This window comes from Nannospalax galili, unplaced genomic scaffold, assembly GCF_000622305.1.
Source record: "Nannospalax galili isolate Female #2095 unplaced genomic scaffold, S.galili_v1.0 scaffold772, whole genome shotgun sequence".
Taxonomy (NCBI): Eukaryota; Metazoa; Chordata; class Mammalia; order Rodentia; family Spalacidae; genus Nannospalax; species Nannospalax galili.
The window spans coordinates 2,424,564-2,437,400 of record NW_008332097.1 but is presented as its reverse complement, the minus strand read 5'-3'; the positions used below and the strand labels follow the sequence as shown (position 1 = coordinate 2,437,400).

At 42.6% G+C, this 12,837-nt stretch overlaps 1 protein-coding gene across 19 annotated transcripts in view; it reads right to left on the bottom strand.

Annotated features, from left to right (window-relative positions):
- Window positions 1–12,837, bottom strand: part of Apbb2 (amyloid beta precursor protein binding family B member 2) — a 364,818-nt gene that overhangs the window by 93,481 nt on the left and 258,500 nt on the right. For 13 of the 19 annotated variants that reach the window (XM_029560692.1, XM_017796659.2, XM_008827231.3 and 10 more), the window contains 3 exons: window positions 10,513–10,575; window positions 10,034–10,119; window positions 9,876–9,936 (listed from right to left, as the gene is read on the bottom strand). In XM_029560692.1, coding sequence (XP_029416552.1) covers window positions 9,876–9,936; window positions 10,034–10,119; window positions 10,513–10,575 — 210 coding nt within the window. The remainder of the gene's footprint in view (window positions 1–9,875; window positions 9,937–10,033; window positions 10,120–10,512; window positions 10,576–12,837) is intronic. The other 6 variants (XM_008827233.3, XM_029560695.1, XM_008827234.3 and 3 more) reach the window with 1 other exon arrangement.

Genomic DNA, 12,837 nt, shown 5'->3' with positions numbered 1-12,837 from the left:
AAAAAAAAAAAAGAAGAAGTTTCTGTGCCGGCAGAATGCCTCAGCTTCCTGGGTCAGTTCCCTTCAAGGTTAACATTTTATTAAGTTAAAAATAAGACTTTTGGGGAAATGTTTTATAGGTGCTACATTATTTATTGCAGCCTATCTCTTCAACGGAAAGAGTGTTTTATGCTGTTAACAGCAGTGGGCCAGAGTTGGCTGCAATCCCTTGTTTTTGGCAGTTCTCCTCAGTGTGAAGACCAATGTCAATGCCAGGGAGGAGTGCAGAACAAGGAACAGGCAAGCCCCATTCCCCTGTTCAATGGGGCAACTTCAATATCCCTGAGCACCAATATTTATATAGAACTTTGATTTTTTTTGAAAAGCTAATATGAGCTTAGTGGTAGAACACTTGCCTAGCATGACCAAAAGGCCTGAGTTCAGTTTCTAGGACCACAAAATATCAAAATAAACAGCAAACACCCCCCCCACGCCCATCTAAAGCTCCAAATGACTAAAGACCATATCTTTTCTGGAGGTTAGGGGCAGTCTGGCCTTGAACCAGGGGTCCCAGAAGATGAAGATTTGTGTCCTCGAATTTGGTACCTCTTTCCCATCACTGCTGTGTCATTCAGAAACTCTGAATGGATGACTGTTTTAATAAATGTGCTCCAACATAAGGGAAGATGGAGAGTAATTTGTTCAATATAATGTGAATAATCTCTCTCTAACACACTAAATACAACCAGTTAAAAATTGTTTCCAAGCTTGTTGCATCTATAAAAGGAGCCAGAAAACATTAAGTTCCACTAATATATAGGAAATTCTTTTTTCTTCCCCCCTAGCCCTACCTAGCCTGGAACATGGTATGTAGACCAGGCTGGCCTCAATCTCACAGAGATCTGCCTGCCTTTGCCTCCTGAGTGCTGGGATTAAAGGCATGAGCCACCACACCCAGTTTATAGGAAATTTTTTACATGTCATCACTGTGTCTTGTCTACGTCCTACAATTAAAACTTTCTGTGCAATTTATATGTAAGCAGGTATTTCCTACATTTCTACTAAAGCCGGTGTCTCACTACACATTTCCCTTTCTATATTTATGCTGTTTAACATAAACTAAGATACACGGTAAAAGTCTAATTGCTAAAATCATGTATTCCAGGGCTCAAAGACTATGTGTATAGGACACCTTAGCAACAGCAGAGGCCTGCCACCAGGACTGGACTAAACCCCACACCACCTCCAGGGACTTTATCCACGCAGCAGTCCAAATAGCTAACCCACATGACTGGCAGGGCTGTTGGAACCACCACATCAGGATATTTTATAGTCAGAATTTGGAAGACAATAATCATATTTTATGTCCTCTCAAGGCAAATCTTACTGGTCCTCACAGTAATTTTGTGAGGTCCCCAGGCCAGGGATCACCATCACTCCATCTTATAGACAAGAAAAGTGAAGTATAGAGAGGCTAAGTGACTTGCTCAAAGCCACACAGAGTATCAGTGACAGAATTGGGACTACAACCCAGGTATTCTTTCTCATGGATATTGCCTTGTATTAGGGACAGAGACTCTGGCTGGGGTTTCTTCTCTTTTATTGGTTGCTTGAGTATGCCATTAAAAACAAATATCAGCTGTACACATATGAACAAATATATTCTATGATCCCTCTCAATTTGGGGGACCTTTTTTTTTTTGGTGACAGGGTCTCACTATGTAGTACTGTTTCACTTAGAATTCCAGGTGGCCTCAAACCTCTGGCAATCCTCCTACGTCTGCCTCCTGAGTGCTGGGATGACAGGGATGTACAGTACCACCCAGATTCCTCTCAATTTTTAAAGCAATTGTACATCTACAGGTGAACTTAGGCATATGATATAGAACTCCCACCACAATGCACACTTTAAGGGTCACAGAAAGGTCAGCCTGCATCTGCACCAAGAGAAAGGGTAGCCTACTGGATCAGAGCAGTGGCTCAGCAACCAGACTGCCTGGGTTCAAATCTCAGATGTTATTTACCAGCAAGGAACCATGCACTAGTCACCTGACATGCTGTATCTTGGTTCCTGCAGCTAAAACTAAAAGGGTATACCTCTTGGACTTGTGGGAGAGTGGAGCAGGTGACACCCATGGCAGTGCCTACAACAGGGGTAAGTGAAACATTGTTTGGCTAGAGATCTGGGGTAGAAATGTGTTAGTTCAATAGCTAAACATAATTTAAGGAAGTTATCGTTTGTCTAAGGGCCTCTCAAGGTCAACTAAATAATCTATGTGTTTGTGTTTAGTGAACTGACCTCAAATCTCCTTTAAATCGAGTCACATAGTAACTATGTCAGTTAGTTTTGCACTGCCATGACCAAAATACTCCACAGAAATAACCTGAGAGGAAAAGTAGGGAAGGTATAGTTGTGGGAGCATGTGCCAGAGGCTCTTCACATTACAGCAGACAGGAAGTGAAAAGGACAGGGCAGGAACCCAGGGCTGGGTTGCAGCCTTCAGAGGGCTCCTCCAAGTGACCTCCTTCTGCCAGCTAGGTGCCTCAGGCTACCCTCCCAAAGGCACCACAGGCTACCCAAACAGTGCCAATGACAGTTATGGCTTCAACTTGAAATGTCCCCTTCAAGTGGAGAAAACATATGGGGGACATTTCAGATTGAAACCATAAAACTGTCACTGTGAAATGATACTATTATAGTCTCTGATATATTATTTCTTCCCAAATCTGATGGATCTCATACCAACTTGCATGCAATAGCCATTGAATAAGTAAATGCCCAATGAGCAGCTGTTGAAGACAACAGCTGAGAACTCTCACTCCTGCTGTCAGTTTAGAGACAGGGAATACAGAGTCTGGCTGCTAAGCTGATTTCCTCCCAGGTACCTGAGCCCAAAGCCAAGGAAGAACTCACACCCTGCTCTTTGGCTGCGCTGGAAGGCCTCAGGCTTTGATGAGGTTTTAAACACGATTGAGGAAGTGATGTGGGAGAAAAAAATGGCTTAGGTAGAAATGGCTTGGTGACAGAATCATTCTAATTATCCCATAAGAAAACCATCATTTCTCTATTGATTTTATTTACTGCAAATAAACAAGAAATGTCTTTATTACTACCAAAATACTGCTGCCTGGCAACCAGCCCAAGAGAACAAGGCCTGAGATGTGCTGGCTCTTTTGGTGGGAGCCATAGAAAGCCATCTGATTCCCAGGGACTGGCCCTAAAGGACCAAACCCTGCTGGATGAATGAACCACAGGAGCATCTGTCTGAGGCTGCCTGGTTCTCAGTGCCCATAGCCCAGAATTCTCTGCCAGGATCTCGTGGGGCCAGGTTCATGCACCTGCTGCCCCAGCTCTGTCAGCATACCCATTACCGCCGCTGCTGCTGGCTGGGGCTGGTCCTCTCACCTGTTTCCTGCAGAGTTCCTTCAGGGAAGAGGGAAGCCTGCTTTTCCTTAATTAGCCTCTTCAGGCATCTTCCTGCCTCAGGCCCAGCTGCCAACAGTTGGGTAACAATTTATCTTCTTCCAAAAGCATCCTTCAGAACTCAGAGGCTCACACATGGCTCCGAGTCCTGGACTGCTCACTTGGGTATGTGTAGTGACCAGAAGCTAATAAGGGAAAAGAAGCCAGGCTTCTGCTAGGACTCCAGCACTATGCCTGGCCATGTGGGCAAATAAAGGGAGGAAAACAGTTTTAGAAACATAAAAGCTGTCCTCTGGGCTAAGAGGAAAATGAACTCTGGCTAATGACAGTGAATGTCAGCACCACTGAGGGCTTGAGGTGGGGGTGGGGGAGGCGGACCAGACCAGCCTGGCTTCCTGCTTGCTTGTCTGCAGCCAACTGTACATGCTTGAGCAGAGTGCCGGTTCTTCTGTACCCCTGTCCACTGCTCCTGAGGCTTGAATGAGAGCTTATTATTCTCTCTGTGAATGCCCACTCGAAAGCCGTGCCTCAGAGGGTAAGTCTCATTTGGCCAGGAATCGGTACATTTGTCACTGGCTCTGAGCCCTGGTTTGTTGACTGAATCATGTGGCTACACACAGCCCTTCACAAAGGGCATTTACTTTGAACAACTGGCATGTGGCAATGGCTTTTTATTGCAGTTGGAGCCTCTCAAAGTTGGCTGCAATGAAGCTTCCCTGCATGAGCACGAGCCTGTCTGTGACCTTGCCATTCACCTGCCAAGTCCATTTCTCTACCCTTGGATCTGGGCTCTATTTTGACCAAGAGAACACAGTGGAAGTGATAGGGCGCCATTTCCAAGAACATCCTTTCTCACCTGGTAGCTTTGGCTTCCTGCTTCTTTCCTGGTGATCTCCACTGTTAGAAGCCCAAGCGACACGGAGAGGCCCCTGGAGGATGTGCTCCAGGAAAGGGAGACCTGAGGCACACCATGGAAGTGGCCATCTTGGAAGTGGATCATCGAGGCCCAGCTGACTCCATGTAAATCAGAGAGGAACTACATTGCTGAGTGGCTGAATTGTGCCCAGATTCCCAAACTCACAAAATCATGAGCACAATAAAATTGTTTTCAGTGACCAAGTTTTTTTTTTCAAGTAGTTTATTATTTTTATTTTATGTGTATGAGTGTATTGCCTGCATGTACATGAGTGCACCTGTGTCATGCAATGCCACGGAGGTCAGAAGAGGGTTTCAGATTCCCCTGGAACTGGAATTAAGGACGGTTCGTAGCCGCCATGTGGGTGCTGGGAATTGAACCCAGGTCCTCTGCAAGAGCAGTCAGTGCTCTTAACCACTGAGCCATCTCTCCAGCCTCTCAGTGACCAAGTTTTAGTGCAGTTTATTATGTAACACATAGGAGAGATGACAAAAACAACACTCCCCACATTACTGAACAAATTCAGATGTATCTCATCTTAACAGATCTGTTCCTTTAATGCTAAATGCCTTAGCACTCCTGAAAATGAAATCATTTCCAAAATTCTACACTTATTTGAACTCATCGATAGAATACTTGTGCCTGTCATGCCTCCAGGCCCTTGGTTCAGTCTCAGCACTGGAACAATACTGATGATGATAATAATAATAAACAAAGATCTGGAAATAGTCTTAGGATGGGGATGGGTGTGTGTGTGTGTGTGTGTGTGTGTGTGTGTGTGTGTATGTGGTAGGGGGGTTTACTTAAATCCTGTCACAATTCAAGTGCATGCAATAGTTCAAGCACCATCCCCTTCAGTGAAACCACATGAGCTACCCTGTCACCCTAGGGAGATGCCTCAGTATAGCCCTGGCTCAGGACCCAATAGCTCAGCTTTTAGCATGAGGTAGAGAAAGCTCCAAGCACTCAGCTTATAATATTTTAACTAAAAGTTTCCAATAGCAATAATATATGGGCATCATTTATTCTCATTTTACAGACAAGAAAACTAAGGCTCAGAGAGGCAATGTAACTTACTGAAAGTCACCCAGTCAGCAAGATCCTGATTTTGAACCCAGGCAGTCTGGGTCCAGAGTTCATGTCTTAACCATTATACCAAGTACTAAGTATGTAAGTTCCTCTAGCATTAAGCATTCAATACATGTTTTTGACCCAATTAATAAATTAATCATGCAAATCAAATAAAACTTCTATTACAGAACAGAATTTCTGAAAAAAAAAACCCATCTAAACCACAGGAATAAAAATCAATTATAAGAACTTCATGCAGCTATAAAATCTCATATAAATGCTAAGTAATGATAATGAATTTGTTACACAGACCAGAAATAAATCTGAATGAACAAAGACACTCCCTACGATTTCCTGTTTATCTATTAGTGCTAATCTAGTCAGTAGCTGGCTAATATAATTACCTCATGAAAATCTATGCTAATAGGAACCAAGGGAGGGCTCAGATAAATAAAACTCATAGAGAAATAGTAGATCCTCATGCTCATTCACCATTTGTTTCAGAGTTCCTCTGTCAAACCTACTTACCACTGATTGGTATCACTCCTTCCTTTTTCTCTCCATGTGGGCAGAGTATGACAAGAGCTGGAAACTAGCGAGCTTTCATAAGACCCAGTGCCTGGTTAATAAAACACCCAAGCCAGCAAGCACTGTCTGCAAAGAACTAGAAAGTGCTACCACAGTTGATATACCAAAATGGTGTCTTTTGGTCAAGTTTCAAACTTGATAGGGTTGCTATTCAGTGTTCTATTCTATAGGCCTGTGGCATCTGCATCACTCAGACAGCAGAAACACAATTGTTTGTCCTGCTCCAGAACAACCAAATCAAACTTTGCCAAGGACAGCATATTGCAAAGCAATGGACCACAGGAGTCCAGAGGGGTGAGAAGTCTGACCTCAGGCAATGACCTCCCAGTTCTAGAACCCATGTCCACCTCTAGCACTGCTTCTACCTCAATCTCAGCTACCTAGACGGCCAGTGTGACCTTCAGCCTGAAGAAGCAGTAGCTTAGAACAGGTGGGCCTGACCCTTGCTGAGCTTGGGAATCATATGTATCTGGGTTCAAGTCTTGGTTCCATCAGCTATCAGATGATAACATTGTGTGATGAAATTAATTACTAAACCTGTTGAAAGCATCAGTTTCTTACCTACAATGTGGGGGGGGGGTAATAGTGATGTTCATGTTTGCAGGAAAATTTCATGAGTAGAATGCAGGGCACCTGTAGAGAAGGTGAGCTAGCTCCCTCCCTGAAGTCCTGGTTTAACGGATTCTTTTTCTTCTCCAGACTTGAATACAGGACAGACAGAACTATTTCATGGATGCTACAGTTGGGGCTACTGTTTCACATAGACGCTTCCAACTTCTCAGAACAAGAGGGACTTCTAATGTGACACATATTCATTTTAGAGGCGAAGACTGAAATCCAAAGGATTTGATGCTTGGGACAATATAATCTTCTTTTACCATTTCCTTTATCATGAATTCAAAGAACCATGTCCTAAAAACATCACTTCAAAAATGTCACAAAAAGACTTGACTTGGGGCTGGGCGTGGTGGCTCACACCTTTAATCCCAGCACTGGGAGGCAGAGGCAGACGGTTCTCTGTGAGTTCGAAGCCAGCCTGGTCTCCATAGTGATTCCAGGACAGCTATGGCTACAGGGAGACCGTGTCTCAAAAAGACCAAAAAAAAAGACTTGACTTGGTATATGATAAGACAAAGATAGTAGCATGAGGTGGTCAGGGGCTCAAGACTCAAGTTCAATGCTATCTCTACCACCAACGAAGGTCACTTCTAGCTCTATACAATCCTATGACTCCATTTGAGATGTAGCCATTTTCCTCAAAGATGTAATTCTCAATATTGTCCACCAGGTGGCACAACTTCTTTACAGAAGTCTGAGCAGTCACACAAAGGATGGAAAAGAACTGGTGTGTGTGCTTCAAAGCATTACTTTTCTACAATTTGGTTTAACTGTTAATTATGCATTCAGTCAGCGATGTACTCTGTGCTATGGGAGAAGGACTAACTTCAGATTTTAAAGCACGAAAGTGATAAGCATGGGGAACAATTTCTAAATAATGGGAATTTCAGTGTGAGCTGCCTGGCCACCTAAATATAGCAGGGACTAACTAGTCTTCTTGCAATTATCAATGAATATCTGAATAAACAGAATATTTAAAACATTTTCTTATGGAAACATGACAAAAATCAGCAAAGAGAAAAAGAAAATGTTAGAATCATTTTAGAGCATCATGGCAGATAGTTTTGCATTTAAAAATGTGTAGGAACTAAATGCAAGTGGCCTCCTGGATTATATGCTGCATGAGAGAGGAGACAGTAGAAGAAAAGCTAGAAAAATGAGAAAAAAAAGTGTTCAGTTGGGCTTTAAATGATTCCATGAAACACATCCTATTTCCTGATAATTGAAGAGGAGATTTTAGGTCTGGAGACATGGCTCGGTGGTACAAAGAGTGTTCAGCATACATGGAACTCTGGGTTGAATTTTTTACACAGGAAAGGGAGGGAGGGAAGGAGGGGGAGAAGGGAGTGGGAGAGGGAACAAGGGAAAGGGGAGGGCAGAAATTTAATACTAGAAAATAGTTCAAATGCAATAAAACTGAGACAAATAAAACTGGTAAAGCTTAGGGTGAATTAAACAAGAGGTAGAGTCTTTTCTATTACTGATGGGATTATATGGCACTGTAGGCTTTCTGAAAGTGATTTTGCAGATGTGACAGAAGCCATAAACCAATGGCCTTTGACCTGGTAATATCAGCAATAACTTAAGAGAAAAAAGTCCCCTATTTTTATAAAGTTGTAGCTTGGCTCTGTAACACTGTGAATTGCTCCAATGACACTGATGTCTAAATGGGGACCGATGCTGCTGATGAAATGGGTAGTATAATGAGATTAAGAATGAGAACTGAGAACCGTGGAAAGAGATGTGAAATAATTGCTAAAATGCCCATTGCTTGAACATGGAATCCTGGTGTGGGTACTATGATAGAAAAGGGAAATTCGTGGGGAAACTGTTTAATTGTACTTCAATTATGAAGACGTTAATATTAGAAAAAGCAAGGTGAAGGGCATATGGGAGGAGCTCAATCTTTACAACTCTTCAGTAAATCCATAATTATTTCAAAATGAGAAGAGGTTAAATGAAGAGCTTAGAATTATGTACATGCTCACAGACTGGTACCAACTATGAAATGTATTTAATGTATAAAATATTAGGAAGGTTCGTGAACCCCTTCAGAGTTACAGTCTGCTCTTTGGGGGACTATGCATGTGTGCAGCCATGTGTGCTTGTGTGTCTGTGCTGCCACTTTGATTTACAGGTTTACCAGACAACTGATCCTTAAGATTCTAAGAAAAATTATTTGTTTTATTTACAGACACAGATCTTTTGTGATTTAGAACAAGTAGAAAAAGAATCTGGAAGGATTTGTCTCTCCCCAGGGCACAGAGGTCATGGAGATGGGGGAGGGGGAGGAAGAGAAGGGGCTGAAGAGAAATGGGCCAATCATCCTAATCAACGATGGACAAGGGCCCAACAACACACTGAAATATTACACCAGAGCAGGCTAGCTACTTGGGTTGTAGGTGAGCAAGGGGCACACCAGTGTTATCTGCTAGACACAACGCAGATCTACCAGCATAGGCAGGGCTTGCCACAACCTTTCTCAAGATGCCATTGGTATGTATACTCTCCCACAGCCTGCTCCTCATTCAAGGCCAGGGCCTACAAGGGGTAAATTACTGAGTGGGGAAGAGATAGGGAGGCCTAAGAGGGCCTTGGATGATGAAGACAGCAGGCAGCCGAGAACTGTCTAGGTAGGCAGAGGCTGATGGGATTGTGAGCAAGCCAGGGCTCCATCCTCCTGATGCATGCTCCACTGTCCCACTGGGCTTCAGTTATAAAATACACATTCAAATCAAAGTAAAAAGGTCAATACAGTGACTTTGTTAACATTAAACCTCATACATGGCGCCCCCCCTCAGCATGTGGCCCTACACAGGCCTCATGTCCATCAGAAATCACCTCATCAAAAGTCCAGAAACAAAACTTGCTTTCAATTTCACCATAAAACAGTGCTTCCAACTTGTGTCACAAGAGAGATGGCAAGCCATTTCACCTTGCAGAGGTGTGAGGCTGCTCTGCTGGGAGGGTAGCTCCCTCCCACTGCTCAGCAAGGTAGAGCAGGTACCCTTGAGAGCTTCTGAAGTGACGCCCACTTGAACTTAGCACATTGTATAAAGAAATGATGAGATGAGACTCAGGGAGTCTTGATGGTTAACAGAAAAAACCCAAACCTAAATTGTCATAGGAATTTTCTTAAAGAGACTAAGAGAAGACGAAGGGATAATTACTTATTAAGTGGTTCAGGATTGGTGGTTTGTAAAATAATGGGCCATTATCCAATGCTATTACTTTGATTTAAGACTATAACTAGTTGCTGAAAGCCTGTATCTGACAAACCTTGGTTTCTGGGTCACTGTTGATACTACAAGAATCATCGTCATCAGCATGAGGGGCGTTTCTAGAAAGAAAAACATAAAACTGGTCTTAGAATTCTGTTGCAAAGATTATATGCAGAAGTCAAACATTTCAAAGGCACACTCTTTCCACCCTCCTACCTGAGTTTCAAAGATGCATAGCGTAGTGTTGCTCCTTCAAACTCTTTTAAACTGGGGTCTGGGTTAACTGTGGCTGCATGCAAATCCTAGAGGAAAACAGATCCTATTAATGTACAGTGGGGAGAGTCTCATGACTCTGCCTCAAATATCAAAGAGAAAGCCCCCAGCAAGAGGCAGAGAGTGGGTGTGAACTTAGGCAGAGCACGGCATGCAGGGGCTGCTGGGTGTTGACTTGGTACGCAAGCGCTGGCTGTTACAAGACACAGGGGACCTGGTGCAATCAGCTTGAAATCATTCTCATGATGGGAGACATCAAAAAAAGACAGCATGGATGGAAGCTGCACGCCCCCAGCAAGAAGCCCATCACTCCATCCCTGCAGAAGGCACAATTTTCATGAAGAAGAAAAAATGTACAGCCACGGCCATGCAGAAAGGAAACAAAACTATTAAATGATCTAAAAATCTGACAATATACTTGCCTTCCAAATGTCACTATTAATCTTTCCCCCATTCAGAACAGCAAAATCACTCCATGGCTGTTTCTAGACATAGAATTATTCACATAGGAAAAAAGCACATTGATTTAAAGAAAAAAGAAAAGAAAAACACACAAGAAAAAAAAAAAACACAAGACACTGTTAGCATTGATATTCACAAGATGGGTTAGGGAACAAATTAAATCTAACAGCGACTTGTTAGTACTCTCTCTAAGCTAGATTATTACCCGAAGACGAGGGCAGAACAGAAATGGCGTGGTAATTACTTACCAAAGCAAGTGACTGAACATTATTAGAAGACAGTAAGTTATTTCCTAAAAGTTGTCTAAAAGCAAACCACGTTTTCCACGCATTAAATCCCCAGCCTACCCAATTCTACATGGACTTTTCCCTGCTACTAATACACAGAAATGTTTTTTAGAAGTAGAGGGAGAATTAGGGATGCCCCCATGCTGGCTTGGAAACTGGGGTTTGCCCAGAACTAGGACCACACAAATCTGGGGTCAAATTATTGTTAATTAAAAGGAAAAGAGGTAAGGACAGTGACGGAAGGTTGCCAAAGAGCACAGGCTGACATCAACATTTTGCTGAAAGTTATTTAACAAAACAACAACAACAATGTAAGTTCTTCTAATTCACAGAAAGGCTACTTCCATGGCATCTAAATCTGTTCAGAGTCACACCTGGTAAGCAAATGATTTACTAAACATGATTTACAGCCCAAAGCATGGAGCTCTGCTTGCTGGAAAAGCTCTTGGAACAGATCTTTGCAGAGAAGAGCGACTCCCTCCACCTGCTCCAGACAATGAGGAAACGTCTTCTCTTTCTATTGTGCCGAGGGGATATTTAAATATTTTTCACCTAAGATTTATGGAATTCAATAGAACTAATAAGATGCAAAGATGGTCTTGTAAATCTCTTTCCTTGGGTAATAAATAACAATGGAAACTTTAACCAAATAACTTTTCAAGTGAAGTTCTTTGCAAATGTTGACCCTGAACTTTCAGGCATATCGCTATGACAGTTTTCAAAATCTCTAGGAGCAAATCAACTGAAGTTCAAATGCCCCATGTGTGGAAAAGTGGATGGATTTAACTCTGTGGACTTGATGAGGTGATGGTATTAGAGGTATTGCAGATTAGTTCCAGTATCAACATCATTGAATTTCTTTTGGGGGTTAGGGATCTGTATTGTAGTGTTTAAGGAGTAAAGAATTCAGACCACCATATTAATTTTAAAGAATGATCTCTTAATGAATAAAAGGGCAGGAACACCACCCAGCCCTTAGCTCTCTCCTCATTCTACATCCCTCCAAGTGTGTCCAGCCTCTATTGAGGGGAGGAGTAACTTACGAGAGTTGTGGCCTGTTAGCGCAGAAGGGCTGTGACCCTGAGATAGGTGCAGGCTTTTTTGCATGTGTGTTTTTCCCGGGAAGGACACTGAGCTTTGCTTCTCTATTCAGAAGGACCAGTGACCAACAGATTAAGTCACCACTGTGGGGTTCAACTAAAGACTTGTGGCAAGAGCCAGTACTGAGCACAAAACAAAACTTCAAGCTAGTATTTTCTTTTTGAAACAGAAACAGGTCCCTTTCCACACGGCTGCACAGCAGGACTCTGGCTGGCACAAGAGCAGCTCCTGCTCTTCCTCCAGGCTGAACTTTGAAAAGGGGCATCAGACGGGGTGTTAGAGGCTCAAGAAAATGGTTTCCTTATGAAGAGATTTCAGAGGACAAGGAGAAGGAAAGGGAAAGGAGGAGCAGGGGGAAGAAGGCAATCGGAGGATGGGGAGGAGAGGGGGAATGAAAGTGACCTCTGAAAAAATTGAGACCTGGAATCAGAAATTATCCAAGGAGGACTCTGTGGGGTCAGGAGAGGGAGAAAATATTATAAATGGAGCATTCAGAAAAACTTTGGCATTTAATTAGAACAGGCCTGTGGGTTTTTCGCTTTTTATAGATTTGCTCTTTGGACACAGGAGTCTCTGTAAAGGGAATGCAGGTTACAGTTCTCTGATTCTGTGAACCCAGCTCTTGTGCAATGGAAACTTGAGTTCCTTCCAGCAGTCACCTTCTATAAATCTAAATAAACAAAAGCCTTCTACAGAGATTTTGCAAAAACAGAATAATATCAGTGCTTATTATAAAACTTAAGTAAGGAGAAATGGTGATTAGCATTTTATATATATCTATATGACTGGGTCAAAGATTTTTTTTTTTCCTTTAACCCTATTTTAAAAGTATTCATCCAAATAAAAATGAGAAGTTTTCTTCCTGGTAAAAGTGACTATAACTTTCTTTCTTTGCTG